Raw genomic sequence first — 16,853 nt, forward strand, 5'->3', positions numbered from 1 at the left:
ACCCCTGGTCTACATTATCTATGCCACCAGTGAGCCTGCACTCCAGCACACATATCTCACTTCCGACACACTTTTTTATATATATATATATATATATTATATAAAAAATTACACTAGTAATGGCAGTGATCAGAAACTTCTAGCGGGCTGTGTTATTGCGGCGGACACTTTGTGGGAACCAGTGACACTAATAAAGTGATCAGTGCTAAAAGTATGCACTGTCACTGTGCTAATGACACTGGTTGGGAAAGGGGTTAAACATCTAAGGCAATCAAAACTTTACCTGTGTGCCTAACCAGTGTTTTTGTGTAAACTGTGTGGTGCTTTTACTAAGGTAAGTGATGGATTTTATTCCCTGCTTCACAGAGACAAAATCCGTCACTTTCCCCCTATCGGAATGGAGCTCTGCCTTGCTTACATAGACAGAGCTCTGTCCTGTGTCTCTGCCCAAGGATCGGTGGGTGCCGGCAGGGACATTCATTGTCCAGCACCTGCAGATCAGCTCCTGCTGCAAGTAATCATGGCAGAAGCGATGCATGCTGCGTAGGCAGAAGTGTGTGTGTGTGTGTGTGTGTGTGTGTGTGTGTGTATATTTTCGTGTTTTCCAGCGTATAAGATGACCTTTTACACCGGAATGACACAGCCAAAAACCGGGGGTCGTCTTATACGCTGGGTGAAGCAGCTGCTCGATCAATATCAGCCGCCGGGTGCTCTGTATGGCTGCATGTATTCTGTATATGCGCCGCTCAGCCAATCCCGATGCACTCTGTTGATGACGGAGAATGCGAAGCCTGCTCGGATTGGAGTAATAACCTCTGCCAATCCAAGCAGGCTTAGCATGCTCTGTCATCAACACAGTGCATCGGGCTTGGCTGAGCGGCGCATATACTGAATACATACAGCCTTACAGAGCACCCAGCGGGCTACGGCTTCTTCGTTTAATTAAAACGCATTAATTCCGCACAAGGGGGTCGTCTAATATGGTGAGTAGACCACAAAACCACAGTTTTCAGCAGAATATTAGGGGGTCGTCTTATACGCCGGCAAATACTAATATATATATATATATATGTGTGTGTGTGTGTGTGTGTGTGTGTGTGTGTGTGTGTGTGTGTATATATATATATATATATACATACATACATACATACATACATACATACATACATACATACATACATACATACATACGTCAAGTCCCGGGGAAAAAAGTGTGGGATCTCCCACCCAAGATCCACTCCCCCACCAAAAAAAATAAAAAAAATGATACGCTCATATGCATAATTACTAAAAGCGCATGTTTTTTTTAAGCAAGTTCTTTCGAAATCCTGCGATAACTCGCGGCAGACCTCCGCAATGTCTCCTGGGAACAATGACAAAAGCCCCTAGGAGACATTGCGGCATCAAGGATGTGACGGAATACCTGCACACTACCTGATGAATCCATATACAGGAAGCGGCCAGTAACATAAAAGATTACTAAGGTTCGCCTGCCCCTGATAGTGACTCGAGCTGGGCATCGCAGCTTAGTGAAGGATTGGCTCGGGTGGCTCGGCTGCTCTAGTTCTGCAAAGGGAACTGCGTTCCTGCTGTAAAAAAAAGTGCAGGAACTCCGTTCCCATGCGTTCCTGCAGGACTTGAGCCCTATATGTATATGTGTGTGTGTGTGTGTGTGTGTGTGTGTGTGTGTGTGTGTGTGTGTATATATATATATATATATATATATATATATATATATATATATATATATATATATATATATATATATATATATATATATATATATATATATATATATATATATATATATATATAAATTTTACACACACATACTATAAATAAATAAAAATGTACATGTGTGATTCTGCACAGAATAGCCGCCCTGTAGCATTATATCTGCTATGGGGTGGTGGGGATGTGGATAAAAAAAATGCAGCTTTGACGTAAGTAGAATGCCCATCCTATAGGTGTAGGATGTTTACATACCTCCGACGCCTGGCTTAAAGACTCCTAGAGATTCTATCATTCCTGTCCTGCCTTGTTTCTAAGAAACCTCCAGCTGTTCCTGTTTACTTCCACCATCGCAGTCGGCTTCAGTCAGGTTATAGGAGTTACCTAAATGGCCTACACCTATATCATGGGCATTATCTAACTTAAAGCTACACCGTTTGTTTTTAACTGCAGACATCCCTTTATCTGCATAATCAGTTTTTTAGTAAAGGTAAACTGTGCCTTTAAGTCTTGCCAGGTCCATTCTATTAGGATTCAAGGGGCATGATCTGTTCGGTTGGTGATTTGTTGTACTTTTTGTTTCTATTTATAGAATACTGTCTGGTTTAATATTGGCAGTGTGGACACATTTGAGAGAAATTTGGAAACAGTACAGCAAGAGCTTGGAATAGAACCAGAGAAGCGAGTACCTGTGGTGTACAAAATTGAGGGTGATGGGTAAGCTTAACGTCTAGTTTTCATGCTGCTTTTATTCTGGTTTCTAACCGATTGCCCCCTGCCACTACTACTGATTGACGGAGGCATTCCTACGCAGGATCTCCACTAACTGGGGAAATGCGTTGCTATTTGGTACCCTGAGTCTATTTGGTAGATTGGAAATTGTGATTGTTTTGTAGCTGGAGCCAAGCACATATAAATTTTTGCTCAGCACCATCCTGTGTGACGTCCCACTGGGGTTTCAATGGTTTTGCCAACACATTTTTGTGACCTGCCAGTTTTGTTTTTTACTCCCCACCCACCCCATGCCCAGGCTATTGTTTCTGCAACCTTGGCACTCCAGATGTTTTTGAACTACATTTCCTATGATGCTACACTACACTGCAGAGTACATGAGCATCATGGGAAATGTAGTTCCAAAACATTTGGAGTGCCAAGGTTCGCCATCACTGGCCTAAGCATTTCTTCAGCTATACAATCTACATTACTGATGTCCAATAACTGGTCCAAAGGTTAGTACTGCGACAAACGCGTTCCTTCCACAAGGGGGGTCTCAAATTTTGACCCACTATTACTGTGCCTTACATAGGACAGCAGATACGCTTTTTGAAAGCACTAAATGCTTCTCATATTAGATTTCCACTAGATGTTCAAAACAGACCATGTCATTGTACCTGCATGGTCCTGTCCAGGTATTTGCATAATTTCTAGCTGGGTAAAAACCCTCTCCGTAGATGAGCATTCATGAATATCCTCACAGCCTCTTAAAGACTTTTGGCCCTCGTTGCAACTTTAAATTTTAATTGGAGTAATCGTGCAGTTACTAATCAAATGTGTTTCGTAGTAGTAGTAGATTTTAGGTTTAATGTATGTATTTATTTTATTTCTAGAACCTTTCTTCTGAATATGCTTCCAACTGTCCTCATCCTTGGCATCCTTTACTTTATCATGAGAAGAGGACCTGCTGGTGCAAGAGGAGGTCGAGGTATGGGGGGGCTCTTCTCTGTCGGAGAGACAACTGCTAAAATACTCAAGGATGAAATTGACGTCAAGTTCAAGGATGTGGCAGGATGTGAGGAGGCAAAACTTGAGATTATGGAATTTGTAAATTTCCTTAAAAATCCAAAACAATATCAAGATCTAGGGGCAAAAATACCAAAGGTAATGTAGTATATTTTACGTTTTTTTTTTTTTTTTCCTTTCTTTCTTTCTCCTTATTGTTTTAATTTATAGAAATTATGCATAATTTCATGATGCAGACCATATGGTTCCTCAAAATTTTATATAATGTGTGTTTTTATTGTTACTATATTGTACACTCACTGTAAACGAGCAGGCACCATCCCAGGAAGTACACCACTAGCTAGAAATTTTAGAAAAATGTCACTGGCACAAAAATCCAAACTTTAAAATAAAAATGTATGAAATGTTCTGTGTGGTTTGCTGCAGCTATAGTTCCTTCACAGTGTGAACTAATGCTCATAAAATTAATATAGTTACAGTGCCTTGAAAAAGTATTCATACCCCTTGAAATTTTCCCAATTTTTTTGTCATGTTACAACCAAAAACGTAAACGTATTTTATTGGGATTTTATGTAATAGGCCAACACAAAGTGGCAGATAATTGTGACGTGAAAGATAACTGGTTTTAAATCTTTTATTTTATTTTACAAATATGTGAAAAGTGTGGCGCGCATTTGTATTCAGGCCCCCTGAGTCAATACTTTTTTGTAGAAACACTTTTTGCTGCAGGTCTTTTTGGGAATGTCTCTACCAGCTTGGCACATCTAGAGAGTGACATTTTTGCCCATTCTTCTTTGCAAAATGACTCAAACTGTGAGATTGGACGGACAGTGTCTGTGAAAAGTAATATTCAAGTCTTGCCACAGATTCTCAATTGGATTTAGGTCTGGACTTTGACTGGGCCATTCTAACACATGAATATGCTTTGATCTAAAACATTCTATTGTAGCTCTGCCTATATGTTTAGGGTCATTGTCCTGCTGGAATGTAAACCTCTACCCCAGTCTCAAATCTAACAGGTTTTTTCCTAAGATTGGCCTGTATTTGGCTCCATACCTCTTTATTTGGCTCCATACATCTTTCCATCAACTGTTCTCTGTTCCTGCTAAAAAAGAAAACATTCCCACTACATGATGCTGCCACCACCATGTTTCACGGTGGGGATGGTGTGTTTAGGGTGAATGTGCAGTTTGGGCTTTCCGTTGCACAAAGGGTTTTGCTTTTGGGCCAAAAAGTTCCGTTTTAGTTTCATCTGACCAGAGCACCTTCTTCCACATGATTGCTGTGTCCCCCATGTGGCTTCTTGCTAACTGCAAACAAGACTTATTATGGCTTTCTTTCAACAATGGCTTTCTTCTTGCTGCTTTTCCATTGAGACCAGATTTGTGGAGTGTGCAACTAATAGTTGTCCTGTGGACAGATTCTCCTACCTGAGCTGTGGATCTCTGCAGCTCCTCCAGAGTTATCGTGGGCCTCTTGGCTGCTTCTCTGATTTAATGCTCTCCTTTCCCAGCCTGTTCGTTTAGATGTACATCCATGTCTTGGTAGGTTTGCAGTTGTGCCATACTCTTTCCATCTTCGGCATGATGGATTAAACAGTGCTATGTAAGATGTTCAAAGCTTGGGATATTTTTTTTTATATAACCTAGCCATGCTTTAAACTTCTCCACAACTTAAGCCTGACCTGTCTGGTGTGTTCCTTGGCCTTCGTGATGCTGTTTGTCCACTAAGGTTCTCTAACAAACCTGAGAGGGCTTCACAGAACAGCAGCGTTTATACTGCGATTAAATTACACACAGGTGGACCCTATTTACTAATTAGGTTAATGCAATTGGTTCCACTAGATTTTAGTCATTGGTATCCAAGTAAAGGGGGCTGAATACAAATGCACACCACACTTTTCAGATATTAATTTGTAAAAAGTTTGGAAAACCATTTATCATTTTTCCTCCACTTTAAAATGATGTGCCACTTTTTGTGTTGGTCTATCACATACAATCCCAATAAAATACATTTTACATTTTTGGTTGTAACATGACGAAAAAATTTGGAAAATGTCAAGGGGTATGAATACTTTTTCAAGGCCCTGTATATAAATGGCTGCACTAAGTCCAATGTAAATCAAATCCTGTGAAATGGTTAATTATGAAAAGATAAAATGCAAGTAAAACGTATAAATCTCATATATGTGCAAACACACCTGTATAAGAAAGATGTATATACTTACCTATTTTGAGCCTGCTCCACTCTGGTCACAAGACGTGGCTCCTCTGTTGTGGTGGCAGCAGGGGAGAGAAGAGTGAGCCGACCATGGATGGGCAATAGGAGCTTATGAGTGACATTTCCACTCCAGGCTTTACCAGCCATTGCTGAGCGCTCTTTCCCCTGCAGCCACAGCCGTTGGCATACATAGGAGATCGTGTGACCGGACTAGAGCGGGAGAAAAGTAGTCAAGTATGTACATCTTTCTTACACAGGTTGGTTGGCATAAATGTTGGAGAACGGGAGAGCTTTTATAAGACTAGTTGGGTTTAGCCTGGAATTCTACTTTCTAGTACAGCTATATAAATTAGTGGTAATGTCCTTGGCATTACTACAATTGAATTGCTGCAGATTTGTTTGCATCGTTCCCTTTTAATGGTTTAATGTGTTTTCTGAATTCCCAGGGTGCAATTCTTACCGGTCCTCCTGGCACAGGAAAAACACTGTTGGCAAAAGCCACAGCTGGGGAAGCCAGTGTCCCGTTCATTACAGTGAATGGCTCAGAATTTCTTGAGATGTTTGTTGGTGTGGGCCCAGCACGAGTAAGTCCCTTACAAAACCTAACAGTACTGTACACATTGTATGCAAAGAATTATGCTGTCTCTGCTTCATCCTGCTAATTGGCTAATGAATCAATATTATCACACTACTGATTCTGTGTAGAATGGATGTATGAATCGCAGAACTAGCTGAATAGATTTACAAGTTCTTTTGGCGTGGAAATTTCTGTATTTATTGGCGTATAACACTCACTTTTTCACCCTGTAAATCGGTTGCAAATAGTGTGTGCGTGTTATACGCCGATACTGCAATTTGGGCTGCCTCAGAGAGAACAGGGAGGGCGGCGGGACGAGCACAGTCAGATTACATACAGCGAGAATCTTCTGTTTACTCAGCGGCCTCTGTAATTGGACCAATGTTCTGTCTATAGAAGTCGGTCCAAGAGGCGCAACTTTGTATTAAAGAGGCCGCTGAGTAAACGGGAGATTCTCGCTGTATGTAATCTGACAGCGCTCATCCCAACTCACTCCCTGAGATTGGCATTAATCAAGCTACATTGATGGGCAATGGTAAGGCTGCAGATGGGCATTGATTAAGCTGCACTGATGAGGCTGCAGATGGGCATTGATCAGGCTGCATTGATGGGCACTGACCCTTATTTTGCTTAAAAATTCTTTATTTAAAATACGTTTTTTTTTTTTTCCTGAAACTTCTCTCTTAAAATTGAAGGTGCGTGTTATAGGCCGATAAAAACAGTAATCAGAAAACATGCCTTTTAACTGCCCAGAGTTTTTTGTTTTACCATTTATACAGGCTCATGTATTTAAACACAGCAATTTTTTTTTTTTGGTGGAATAATGCATCCATATGCATTTTTTTTAAAAACTACCTCATTTGATGTTTAGTACTTCTTCTCTTTTTTTTTTTCATAAATTCTTGCAATGGTTACTTATTCTTTTGTGATTTTAATTCAAAATAGGTGTATTTGGGATCCACTAAATTTTCAAATATGCAGTATTGAAGAACAAAAATCAGTAAATGATTTAAATATTTTAAAATGGCCCTATAATGAGGTTTAAAATAAGTTCTCAGCTTATAACTATAGCCATTTTTGTTAAATTAAAGGGGTGGGCATACATGGAGAGAACATTTTGTAAATCACAGACATCTCTGGTATACCCCTGCCCAGTATGAATTCTAATTGCAGTGAGTGGACAGGATCCTCTTGCTGGCTGGTGAAGATGCCAAGGTACTAGTACAAAGCATTAACTAAGGGTTAACAGGGGGCTAAAATGGTGTTAGTTTTTGCGTATACACTATTTTACTAAAAGTATTGGGACGTCTGCCTTTACACACTCATGAACTTTAATGGCGTCTTAGTCCCTAGGGTTCAATATCGAGTTAGCCCACCCTTTGCAGCTGTAACGGCTTTAACTCTTCTGGGAAGGCTGTCCACAAGGTTGAGGAGTGTGTCTATGGGAATGTTTGACCATTCTTCCAGAAGCGCATTTGTGAGGTCGGGCAACTGAGGTGGACGATAAGGCATGGCTCGCAGTCTCCACTCTAATTCATCCCAAAAGTGTTCTATTAGGTTGAGGTCAGGACTCTGTGCAGGCCAGTCAAGTTCCTCCACCCCAAACCCACTCATTCATGTCTTTATGGACCTTGTTTGTGCACTGGTGTGCAGTCATGTTTGAACAAGAAGGGGCATTCTCCAAACTGTTCTCACAAAGTTGGGAGCATGAAATTGTTCAAAATGTCTTGGTTTGCTGACATCTTAAAAGTTCCCTTCACTGGAACTAGGGGGCCAGGTCCAACCCCTGAAAAACCACCCCACACCATAATCCTACCTCCACCAAATGATTTGGACTAGTGAACAAAGCAAAGTCCATAAAGAAATGAATGATTGAGTTTGGGGGTGGAGAAATTCCCATAGACGAATGCCTAAACCTTATGGATATCCTTCTCAGAAGAGTTTAAGCAAAGGGTGGGCCAACTCAATATTGAACCCTATAGACTAGACTAAGGCTAGGATACCATTAAAGTTGATGTGCATGAAAAGGCAGACGTCCCAATACTTTTGGTAATATAGTGTATAATAGTAATTTATAAATGAAAGCTACAGCTATAGGGCTAGATTCAGAAAGCCCGCCGTAACTTAGTGAGGCAGGTTCTGTTTTCAGAAAGAACCTGCGCCCTAAGTTACGGCGGCGTAGCGTAGTGGTGCCGGCGTAAGCGCGCCTAATTCAAATTGTGACGAGGTGGGCGTGTTTTATGTAAGTTACGTTTCTAACAAACGGCGCATGTGCCGTCCGTGAACGTATCCCAGTGCGCATGCTCCTAATCGCATCGCAAATAGTCAATTATTTCAACGTGAGCGTAATTTACGCAAAGCCCTATTCGCGAACGACTTACGCAAACGACGTAAAATTCGACGCTGTCCCGATGTCCATACTTAACATTGGCTATGCCTCATATAGCAGGCGTAACTTTACGCTGGAAAAAGCCTTATGTAAACGACGTAAAAAAATCCGCCGGGCGCACGTACGTTTCTGAATCGGCGTATCTAGCTCATTTGCATATTCTACACGGAAATCAGCGGAATCACCACCTAGTGGCCAGCGTAAATATGCACCCTAATATACGACGGCGTAGGAGACTTACGTCGGTCGTATCTTAGCAACATTTAAGCGTATCTCAGTTTGAGCATACGCTTAAAGTTGCGACGGCGTGGATTCGGACTTACGACGGCGTATCTACTGATACGCCCGTCATAAGTGTTACTGAAACTAGCCCATTGTTTTCTTAAGTTAATGCAGATCTGGATGGAGCTTTCAGACTAACAACTGCAGTCTTGTAGATTACACAGGGAGAACCGCTTTCCCTATGAAATCATCAGAGCTCTGTCACAGCTGCTCTCTCTGGTATTTATTCTGATGCAGATGGACCGCTGTCTCTCACAAGGGAGCTCTGCTGATCACACAGGCTGGGCTTTCCTTGTGTAATCTGCAGGACTGGGCTGCTTTGACAGCTTCTCACACTGTGGGGGGGGGGGGGGTGTAATTTAAACCTGGGTTTACACTAGTGTGATGCGGCATATCACATGTGATTTTTTTTTTTTTCCTGGATTTGCACTGTTATCCTGTGAAAATGATATGCAATGTGTGTGCGGTGCGCTTTGAGGCATTCAATTTCTGTGGCTCAAATCACACCACATCCGCACATCTATCTGCACTGGGATTGGATTGCATGAGCAATTTGATTCAGGCAAACACAATGCGTTCTGCGACCTACATTTGGGGTGTCGTTAATTGTTATTGACACCTGCAGCAGATTGCATGAACACAATACTATGTGGGGAAATGCAGCGACTCTGGTGTGTTTCCCGCATTGTACTAGTGTGAACCCAAAATGAAACTTGTGGCTCCCAATCGGCAGGGTTTAGTCTGGTTTCTGGCTCCCTAGTGTAAATGGAAATTGTAATGTAAAGATAGATGCCAGCATTCCAATGTCTGCTTTCAAAGTACTCCTCATTGGTTGATGCATTTAAGGAGGTTTCTGAAATGTTTTACATTTTTCTTAATCCATGTCTTCATGATTCCATTGGTTCATTAGACAATTCTTTTGGCTCTTACTATTCCAGGTAAGGGACTTGTTTAGCATGGCCAGAAAACATGCTCCCTGCATTCTCTTCATAGATGAGATTGATGCTGTTGGTCGGAAGAGAGGGCGAGGAAACTTTGGAGGTCAAAATGAACAAGAAAACACATTGAATCAACTTTTGGTGGAGATGGATGGTAAGTCATTCAAAAACATTTAGCTTGCCTGACAACATTTAGGAATCTAAAAGTGACATGCCTGAAAATGGTATTAAACCAAAAACCCCAAAAATGTTATGTATCGCCCACACTTTGTATGCAAGTATAAAAAACCTATGATTTATTTATTTCCTTTTCGGAATAAAGTTTTTACATAAATGTATATAAGCTCCCCTGTCAGTGTTAAATGGTTAGTCTGACTGAAACTTTGTCTGGACAGCCTGGTCTGTTTAAAGAAAGTTGAATAATAACAGACTTACTGGCTGGATCACCATGTATAAAGGTAAGAAAGCCTAAAAAAAGAAATTGAATGCAGCCATCATAGCTAAGAATCAGTAAGCTGCAAGTTGAAGTGGTTATAAAGCCTAAACTTTTTTACCTCCAATGCATTCCTTGCATTAAAAATGTCTAGTATCCCGTCTCGCCTCCCCCCGATGTGCAATTTGGATAGAAAATGGAATAATTCAGTTTAGTCTAAATTCCAGACCAAGATGAAATCCTGTTATTTGCTGCACACTTTTATATGTGAAAGAGAACTGATTTCTGATATGTAGAACTGTAATGTACCCAACATTTTCGAGATATTTGTGCTGTGGTCTCTTTTTTAGGTTTCAATACAACAACAAATGTAGTTGTGTTAGCTGGAACAAACAGACCTGATATTTTGGATCCAGCTTTAATGCGACCTGGTCGGTTCGACAGGCAGATATATATTGGTGAGGCTTATGACCGTTTAGTGTATACATCTATTCTTCACATAGGAATCTTACTAACTACTATACTCGCTGTATTTCTTAAACATAGGGCCGCCAGATATAAAAGGTAGATCATCTATATTTAAGGTTCACCTGCGGCCTTTGAAGTTGGAGCTTACTTTAGATAAAGACGCCCTCTCAAGGAAAATGGCTGCTTTAACACCAGGGTTCTCGGGTAAGAAAGAAAAAATATTATGCTAATAATTTGGCCATTGTGCTGTAAAGTATATTTACCATACATTAACCACTTTGACATGTCTCTCATGCATGTAAAAAGCAGATTTATTTATTTTTGCGAGAAAATGACTTGGAACCCCCAAGTATGATGTATATATTTTTAAGTAGATGCCCTAGAAAATAAAATGGTGGGTGTTATTAAAAAAATAATTATGTCACACGCTATGTGTGCAGCAGTTTTTCAAACGTAATTATTTTTTTTTTCTTAAACCTACTCTTTAATTGGTTTTAGTGAACACAAATAAAAGATGATACCCAATTCTTTGATAAAATATAAAAGATGTATAGCTCACTAAATAGAGACCAAACCATGGCATGCTTAAAAATTGTGCATGTCTGTGAAATGGCGACAAGCTACGGAACATTTAAAATATCCATCAGCGATTTAATTAAAAGTATTTACAGGTTACCAGTTTAACGTTACACAGGAAGTCTGGCACTAGCATTATTGCTCTGACTTTACCTCAAATGGGTGGTGCGATCACCGTTTACATATGCTTGCAGGACCGGCATGCGTGTGAGCACAGGGGGATGGGGCAAATTCATTTTCTTTTTTTATTTAAATTAAAAAATGTATACACTGTATATTTAATTTTTTATCAACTTTATTGCCATCACAAGGGATGAACAACATCCCTTGTGATAGCATGGCCTATGACGGGCCCACTTTTTGGAGAGATTTGGGGTCTTTAAGGATGCCATATTTATTTTCTGGCCTCCAAAGCATCTGATCAAACCAAGATCAGTTTGATGAGATGTTGTACAAGCTGGTAATGGCTTGTAAATCACCCAAAACCAGAACTATAAAATCCTTGTCACTTAGTTTCTGATATCACACAGTGGGAGGAACAACCTCAGTTCCCCTCATTGTGTTCAGGGAAGCTGCTGGTTGCATCAGTACCTGGATCCCCAATGGGACAGGAGACCTTTGGTAAAGGTGAGAGGGGACCTCCGTCCGCCGCCTGTAAAAGTGATCAAGCAGCTCTATAGCTGCTCGGATCACTTTTACCACATACACAATTCTGCCTATATAAAGCCCACGGGCGGGAAGTGGTTAATGCACCCAGAGCACTTTCCTGCTTATCTGCACTTGGGGGCTGATTTTATAATGGGGGAGGGATATGGATGTCATAAAATGCAGGTTGTAATATTGAGCCTGCAGTACTTGTATTGTTTCTAGAGAGAATTTTGGAGGAGATATGGGTCACGTGACCAGGCTGTCCTTGCTTTCATTTATTTATTTAAAATTTTTACTGCACTTTCTGTGCTTATTGTAAAGTTAGATCTTTTGGTTAAATCATATTATCTTTTAGTACAAAAGTATAGGTGTTCCTAAAAAGAATAAAAAAATATTACTGTGTGTCATGTAGAAGTTTTAGCCATTACAAAACACCTTGTGTACACTCCCCCCCCCCCCCCCCCTAAATTCCAGCTCTCATATGCACCAATATAGCATTAATGTACTTGTTTGCAATAATATCAAAGTGTTCCATTAAATCTACAATCACTTACTTTTCTTGTCCTAATCCACATTTCCAGATGTTTCCATTAGTAATGTCTTTCTTCCTGATCAGACTTTAGGTCTTGACACAGGAATGAGTTGACCAGCTGACATCATTGGCACACACTCTGCATCATCCACCCTCACATTCATGTTTTTTAAATTAAATGCAATCAATCTGTGATCACCCTTCTCACTAAATATACAATCAGATTGCATTGTGTATGGCCATGTTTATACTCCTAAAATTACTAGTTGCACTTTGAGTGCCATTAATTGTTACGGGCACCCAGAAGTAAACACACATTTTGCCATGTGAAAAAACATGGGCAAATGCTGAAAAACGTGCAGTAAAAAACCCACAACCCACAAAATGCCGAAATGTCCCATTAACCACATGCAGTGCAGCCAATTGAAATCAACAGGCTGCCCTATGCGTGTCACAGGAAAAACGATATGCAAAATGTGCACTCCAACTATGCTAGATGTGAATGGGGCCTGAAAGTGAAATTGGTGTTTTAATACAAGAACAACGAGGCTCCATTCACTCCTGTGCATTTTTACTTGCATTTCTGAAATGCGCTGCATCTAAAAATCGCAGTATAAACCCACCAAGCTCCACTCTAAAGGAAAAAAAAGCTTTTGAAGCTTCTTTGAGGCAATTGCTATGTGTAGGGCAGCCTATTCAGGTGGATGGGCTGCCCTATGTGTGATAAGTGAAAATGCTCCAAAACGCCTCAGCCATACCCCCCCTCGCTAAAAAAAACAAAAACCGCATGGACAGCTGAGTGTTTCTGTCCACTCCCTCCTATGTATTTGTATAAGGATGGCCATACACTATGCAATCTGATTGTTTAGTGTGTATTTAGTGAGAAGACTGATCACTGATTGCATTTCATTTAAAAAAAAAGGCGCACCTGGGAATAGGTGGGTGGATGATGCATAGTGTGTGCTAATGAGGCCAGCTGCTCAACGCCTTCCTGTGTCATTGCCTAAAGTCTGATCAGGAAGAAGACATTACTAATGGAAACATGGATTGGGACAAGAAAAGTAAGTGACTGTAGATTTAATGGAAAGCTTTGATATTTTTGCAAAAAAAAAAAAAAAAACATGAATGCCATATTGGTGCGTAGGGGAGGTGGAATTTAGAGGTAAACAAAAAGAGTACAAAGGTGAACTTACCCTTTACATTGAACTCTACCAGAACTGCAATGTATTCAATTGTTTCTTTTTTTTCAATACACAGGCGCAGATATAGCAAATGTGTGTAATGAAGCTGCTCTTATAGCTGCCAGACACCTTTCAGATGCTATAAACCAGAAACACTTTGAGCAAGCTATCGAGAGAGTGATAGGAGGTAAGCAGCTTTACATTAAGACTTGTCATATTCTACTGATAAATGAATTCTCTTTTTCTCGCATAACTGTCAGGCAATTGGCATTTCCATAATGAGAGGTCAGGAATTGCAGCCTTTAGATTTCTCTGAGGGCAAGTTACCATTTTATTTAATCAACATGTTTTTCTCTCTCATTCATTGAAGGACCCAGGGAAACATTCTGGGTGTATGCTGCCACCTGCAAGAGAATTGGACACTGACAAACCCAGAAAATGTAGGCCAGCCCTTGGAAAAATCCCTTTTTACTACCAGCATGCCTTCGTTATGTGCTAGTGTCCAAGGAGGATGGACTGTATTTAAGAGTATGATGCACTTCAAACAGCTTCTTAGCCTTCTATGCAAGTGCTGCAATGATTCACAACAGATGAAGATGCTGTTCTTATTCCAGAAATGAGTAGCACATTATCTTCTCAAACAAGCATTTTATTAGTTGCGTAACAACCAGGTCTCCCCACCTTTGCAGCTATCCAGCAAAGTTATCCTCGGCTTTGGCTTTTTAGTCACACCTTATACAGTGACCTTCACTTTTCTGCACTGGATGAATGCAGGCCACTACAAGGGCACATAGAAAACAGGGTTTACTTCCTCTTTAACCACTTAAGGACCGCCTCCTGCACATATACGTCGGCAGAATGGCACGGCTGGACACAAGCACGTACCTGGGTCGCACGGCCCGGTCCGAAGCTCCGCCGGACCCGATCGCCGCTGGAGTCCCGCAATCGGTCCCCGGAGCTGAAGAACGAGGAGAGCTGTGTGTAAACGCAGCTTCCCCGTTCTTCACTGTGGCGCTGTCATTGATTGTGTGTTCCCTGATATAGGGAAACACGATCAATGATGTCGCACGTCCAGCCTACAGTTAGAAACACATATGAGGTCACACTTAACCCCTTCAGCGCCCCCTAGTGGTTAACTCCCAAACTGCAATTGTCATTTTCACAGTAAACAATGCATTTTTATAGCATTTTTTGCTGTGAAAATGACAATTGTGTCAAAATTGTCCGATGTGTCCGCCATAATGTCGCGGGCATGAAAAAAATCGCTGATCGCCACCAAAATAGGTAGAAGAATACGTATTGGCCTAAACTGAGGAAATTTTTTTTTTTTTTATATATTTTTGGGGGATATTTATTATAGCAAAAAGGAAAAAATATTGCATTTTTTTCAAAATTGTCGCTCTATTTTTGTTTATAGCGCAAAAAATAAAAACCGCAGAGGTGATCAAATACCATGCAAGCATTTTTTTTTCATGATCGTGTGTATGCAAGGCGGCAGGCTTGACAAGATTCACGTCGAGAAAAAGGTTGTTTTTTTTCCATGGTCGTGTGTACGCAGCATAAGAAGTGTACCTTTCTCTTTTACTATGCCCTCTACTTGCCCCCAAGCTTGGCTTTACAAGCTAGCCAACATAAAAGTGCAGCAATAGCCCTTTAAGATAATATGCTTTCAATGAATTTACAGAATGCTTTGTCAACCGTTTTTATAGTGCTCCTGCATATGCCGAAGGCGGTGATACGATGTATAGAGTGACAATCCAATTACTGAGGATTATTTTTAAAGCCTCATCAAAGTGCTAGGGCAATGGACACTGAGTGCTGGACACAGACAATGTGCACTGCTCCACACCGAAGTATCTACACAGGCTCCTTACCACATAACACTGACCTCCTGTCACTGAGTGGTCAAATGCGCTTATGGTGTAGGGCAGCCAACATCCACAGAGACCAGGACAGGCAGATCGCTCAATCTCACTAATGTCATCCAGGAATTGCTCAGTACGGTATATACCATATCTAAGGGTAAACATAAGGGAAGACCCTTCCAATAGCGTAAAACCATATAAGATCCTTTATTGATGAAAGTAAGGAAAACTCACATTGTGCAAGATGGGAAAAAATGTAAAATTGGGATCTGGCCATCTGACATTAGCAGACACATCACCTCCACCCTACACGTTTTGTCAGGCGTGACTTCGTGGAGGATAATTTTTGATACGATTTATAGGCATTCAATGCATTTACAGTGTCTTAATAAGGGGTTAGCGCCGCACTTTTATGTTGAATAGCTTGTAGTACTTGGTATCGGGGTATAGTGCTAGTGGCTTTTCCTTTTTTACCTAAGCGCAGATTATAAAATATGGTTTTGGCTCTACAACCACCCACAAAACCTGGCACGCAAATTCTTCCAAATCCAGCAAACAGACTCTTCTCAGCAGAGGGGGTATCTATTGGTCCCTGCTGCAGAATTTTTGTAATTCAATCAAATCAATGTTCACAAGCCCAAAGAGGGCATTTGTCCCATCTTTGCTATAATGAAAAGTGACTCTTCCTCCATGCCCAAATACACGCAAGAGATACCGGTCTTGAACAGCCTGGCTTCTGTACACCTCCAAATTGCAAAGGCTGTAGTCCACTTATGATCCCTAGTAATGCTTTATTCATAAAAGTGCACAAAATTACAAACAATCTTGGGCATCTATGTGAATGACGAGACACCAACGTATTTCAGCCAAACCCTTAATCATAGCTATCAAATTTTTCCACTCCTTTTTAAACACAGCCATGTGCTCAGGAAATCGACTTCTCAGTCACGCCTTTCCCAATTATAATTAAACAGGCTTCTACATGCAACACAATCATGTTCAAAGGTCTAGGAGCAAGCTCTAATGATGATAATCAAATCTATAAATACATGAAAAACAGTACAAAAAAAGCACAAAAGTATTAAAGATTTCTCCCAGAAATTCAAATGCGCAAAGAAAGAAGAAAAAAATAGGAGCAACGGGAACAATAATACAAAGTATTGTATTGTTAAATACCTTTACTCCCAAATAATTGACAATATCAAAAGAAGAGAATAATACCACTGGAGACCTGGGATATGCTCAAAAATACCAGTCACAGACACCCTGGAAC

At 40.7% G+C, this 16,853-nt stretch overlaps 1 protein-coding gene across 1 annotated transcript in view; it reads left to right on the forward strand.

Moving 5' to 3' along the window:
* Positions 1-16,853, forward strand: part of AFG3L2 (AFG3 like matrix AAA peptidase subunit 2) — a 54,365-nt gene that overhangs the window by 24,282 nt on the left and 13,230 nt on the right. Inside the window, exons 7-13 of the mRNA XM_040353938.1 lie at positions 2,324-2,448; positions 3,339-3,609; positions 6,138-6,275; positions 9,878-10,031; positions 10,661-10,768; positions 10,857-10,982; positions 13,792-13,902. Of these exons, the coding sequence (XP_040209872.1) occupies positions 2,324-2,448; positions 3,339-3,609; positions 6,138-6,275; positions 9,878-10,031; positions 10,661-10,768; positions 10,857-10,982; positions 13,792-13,902 (1,033 nt within the window). The remainder of the gene's footprint in view (positions 1-2,323; positions 2,449-3,338; positions 3,610-6,137; positions 6,276-9,877; positions 10,032-10,660; positions 10,769-10,856; positions 10,983-13,791; positions 13,903-16,853) is intronic.

This window comes from Rana temporaria, chromosome 5 (assembly GCF_905171775.1).
Source record: "Rana temporaria chromosome 5, aRanTem1.1, whole genome shotgun sequence".
Classification (NCBI taxonomy): Eukaryota; Metazoa; Chordata; class Amphibia; order Anura; family Ranidae; genus Rana; species Rana temporaria.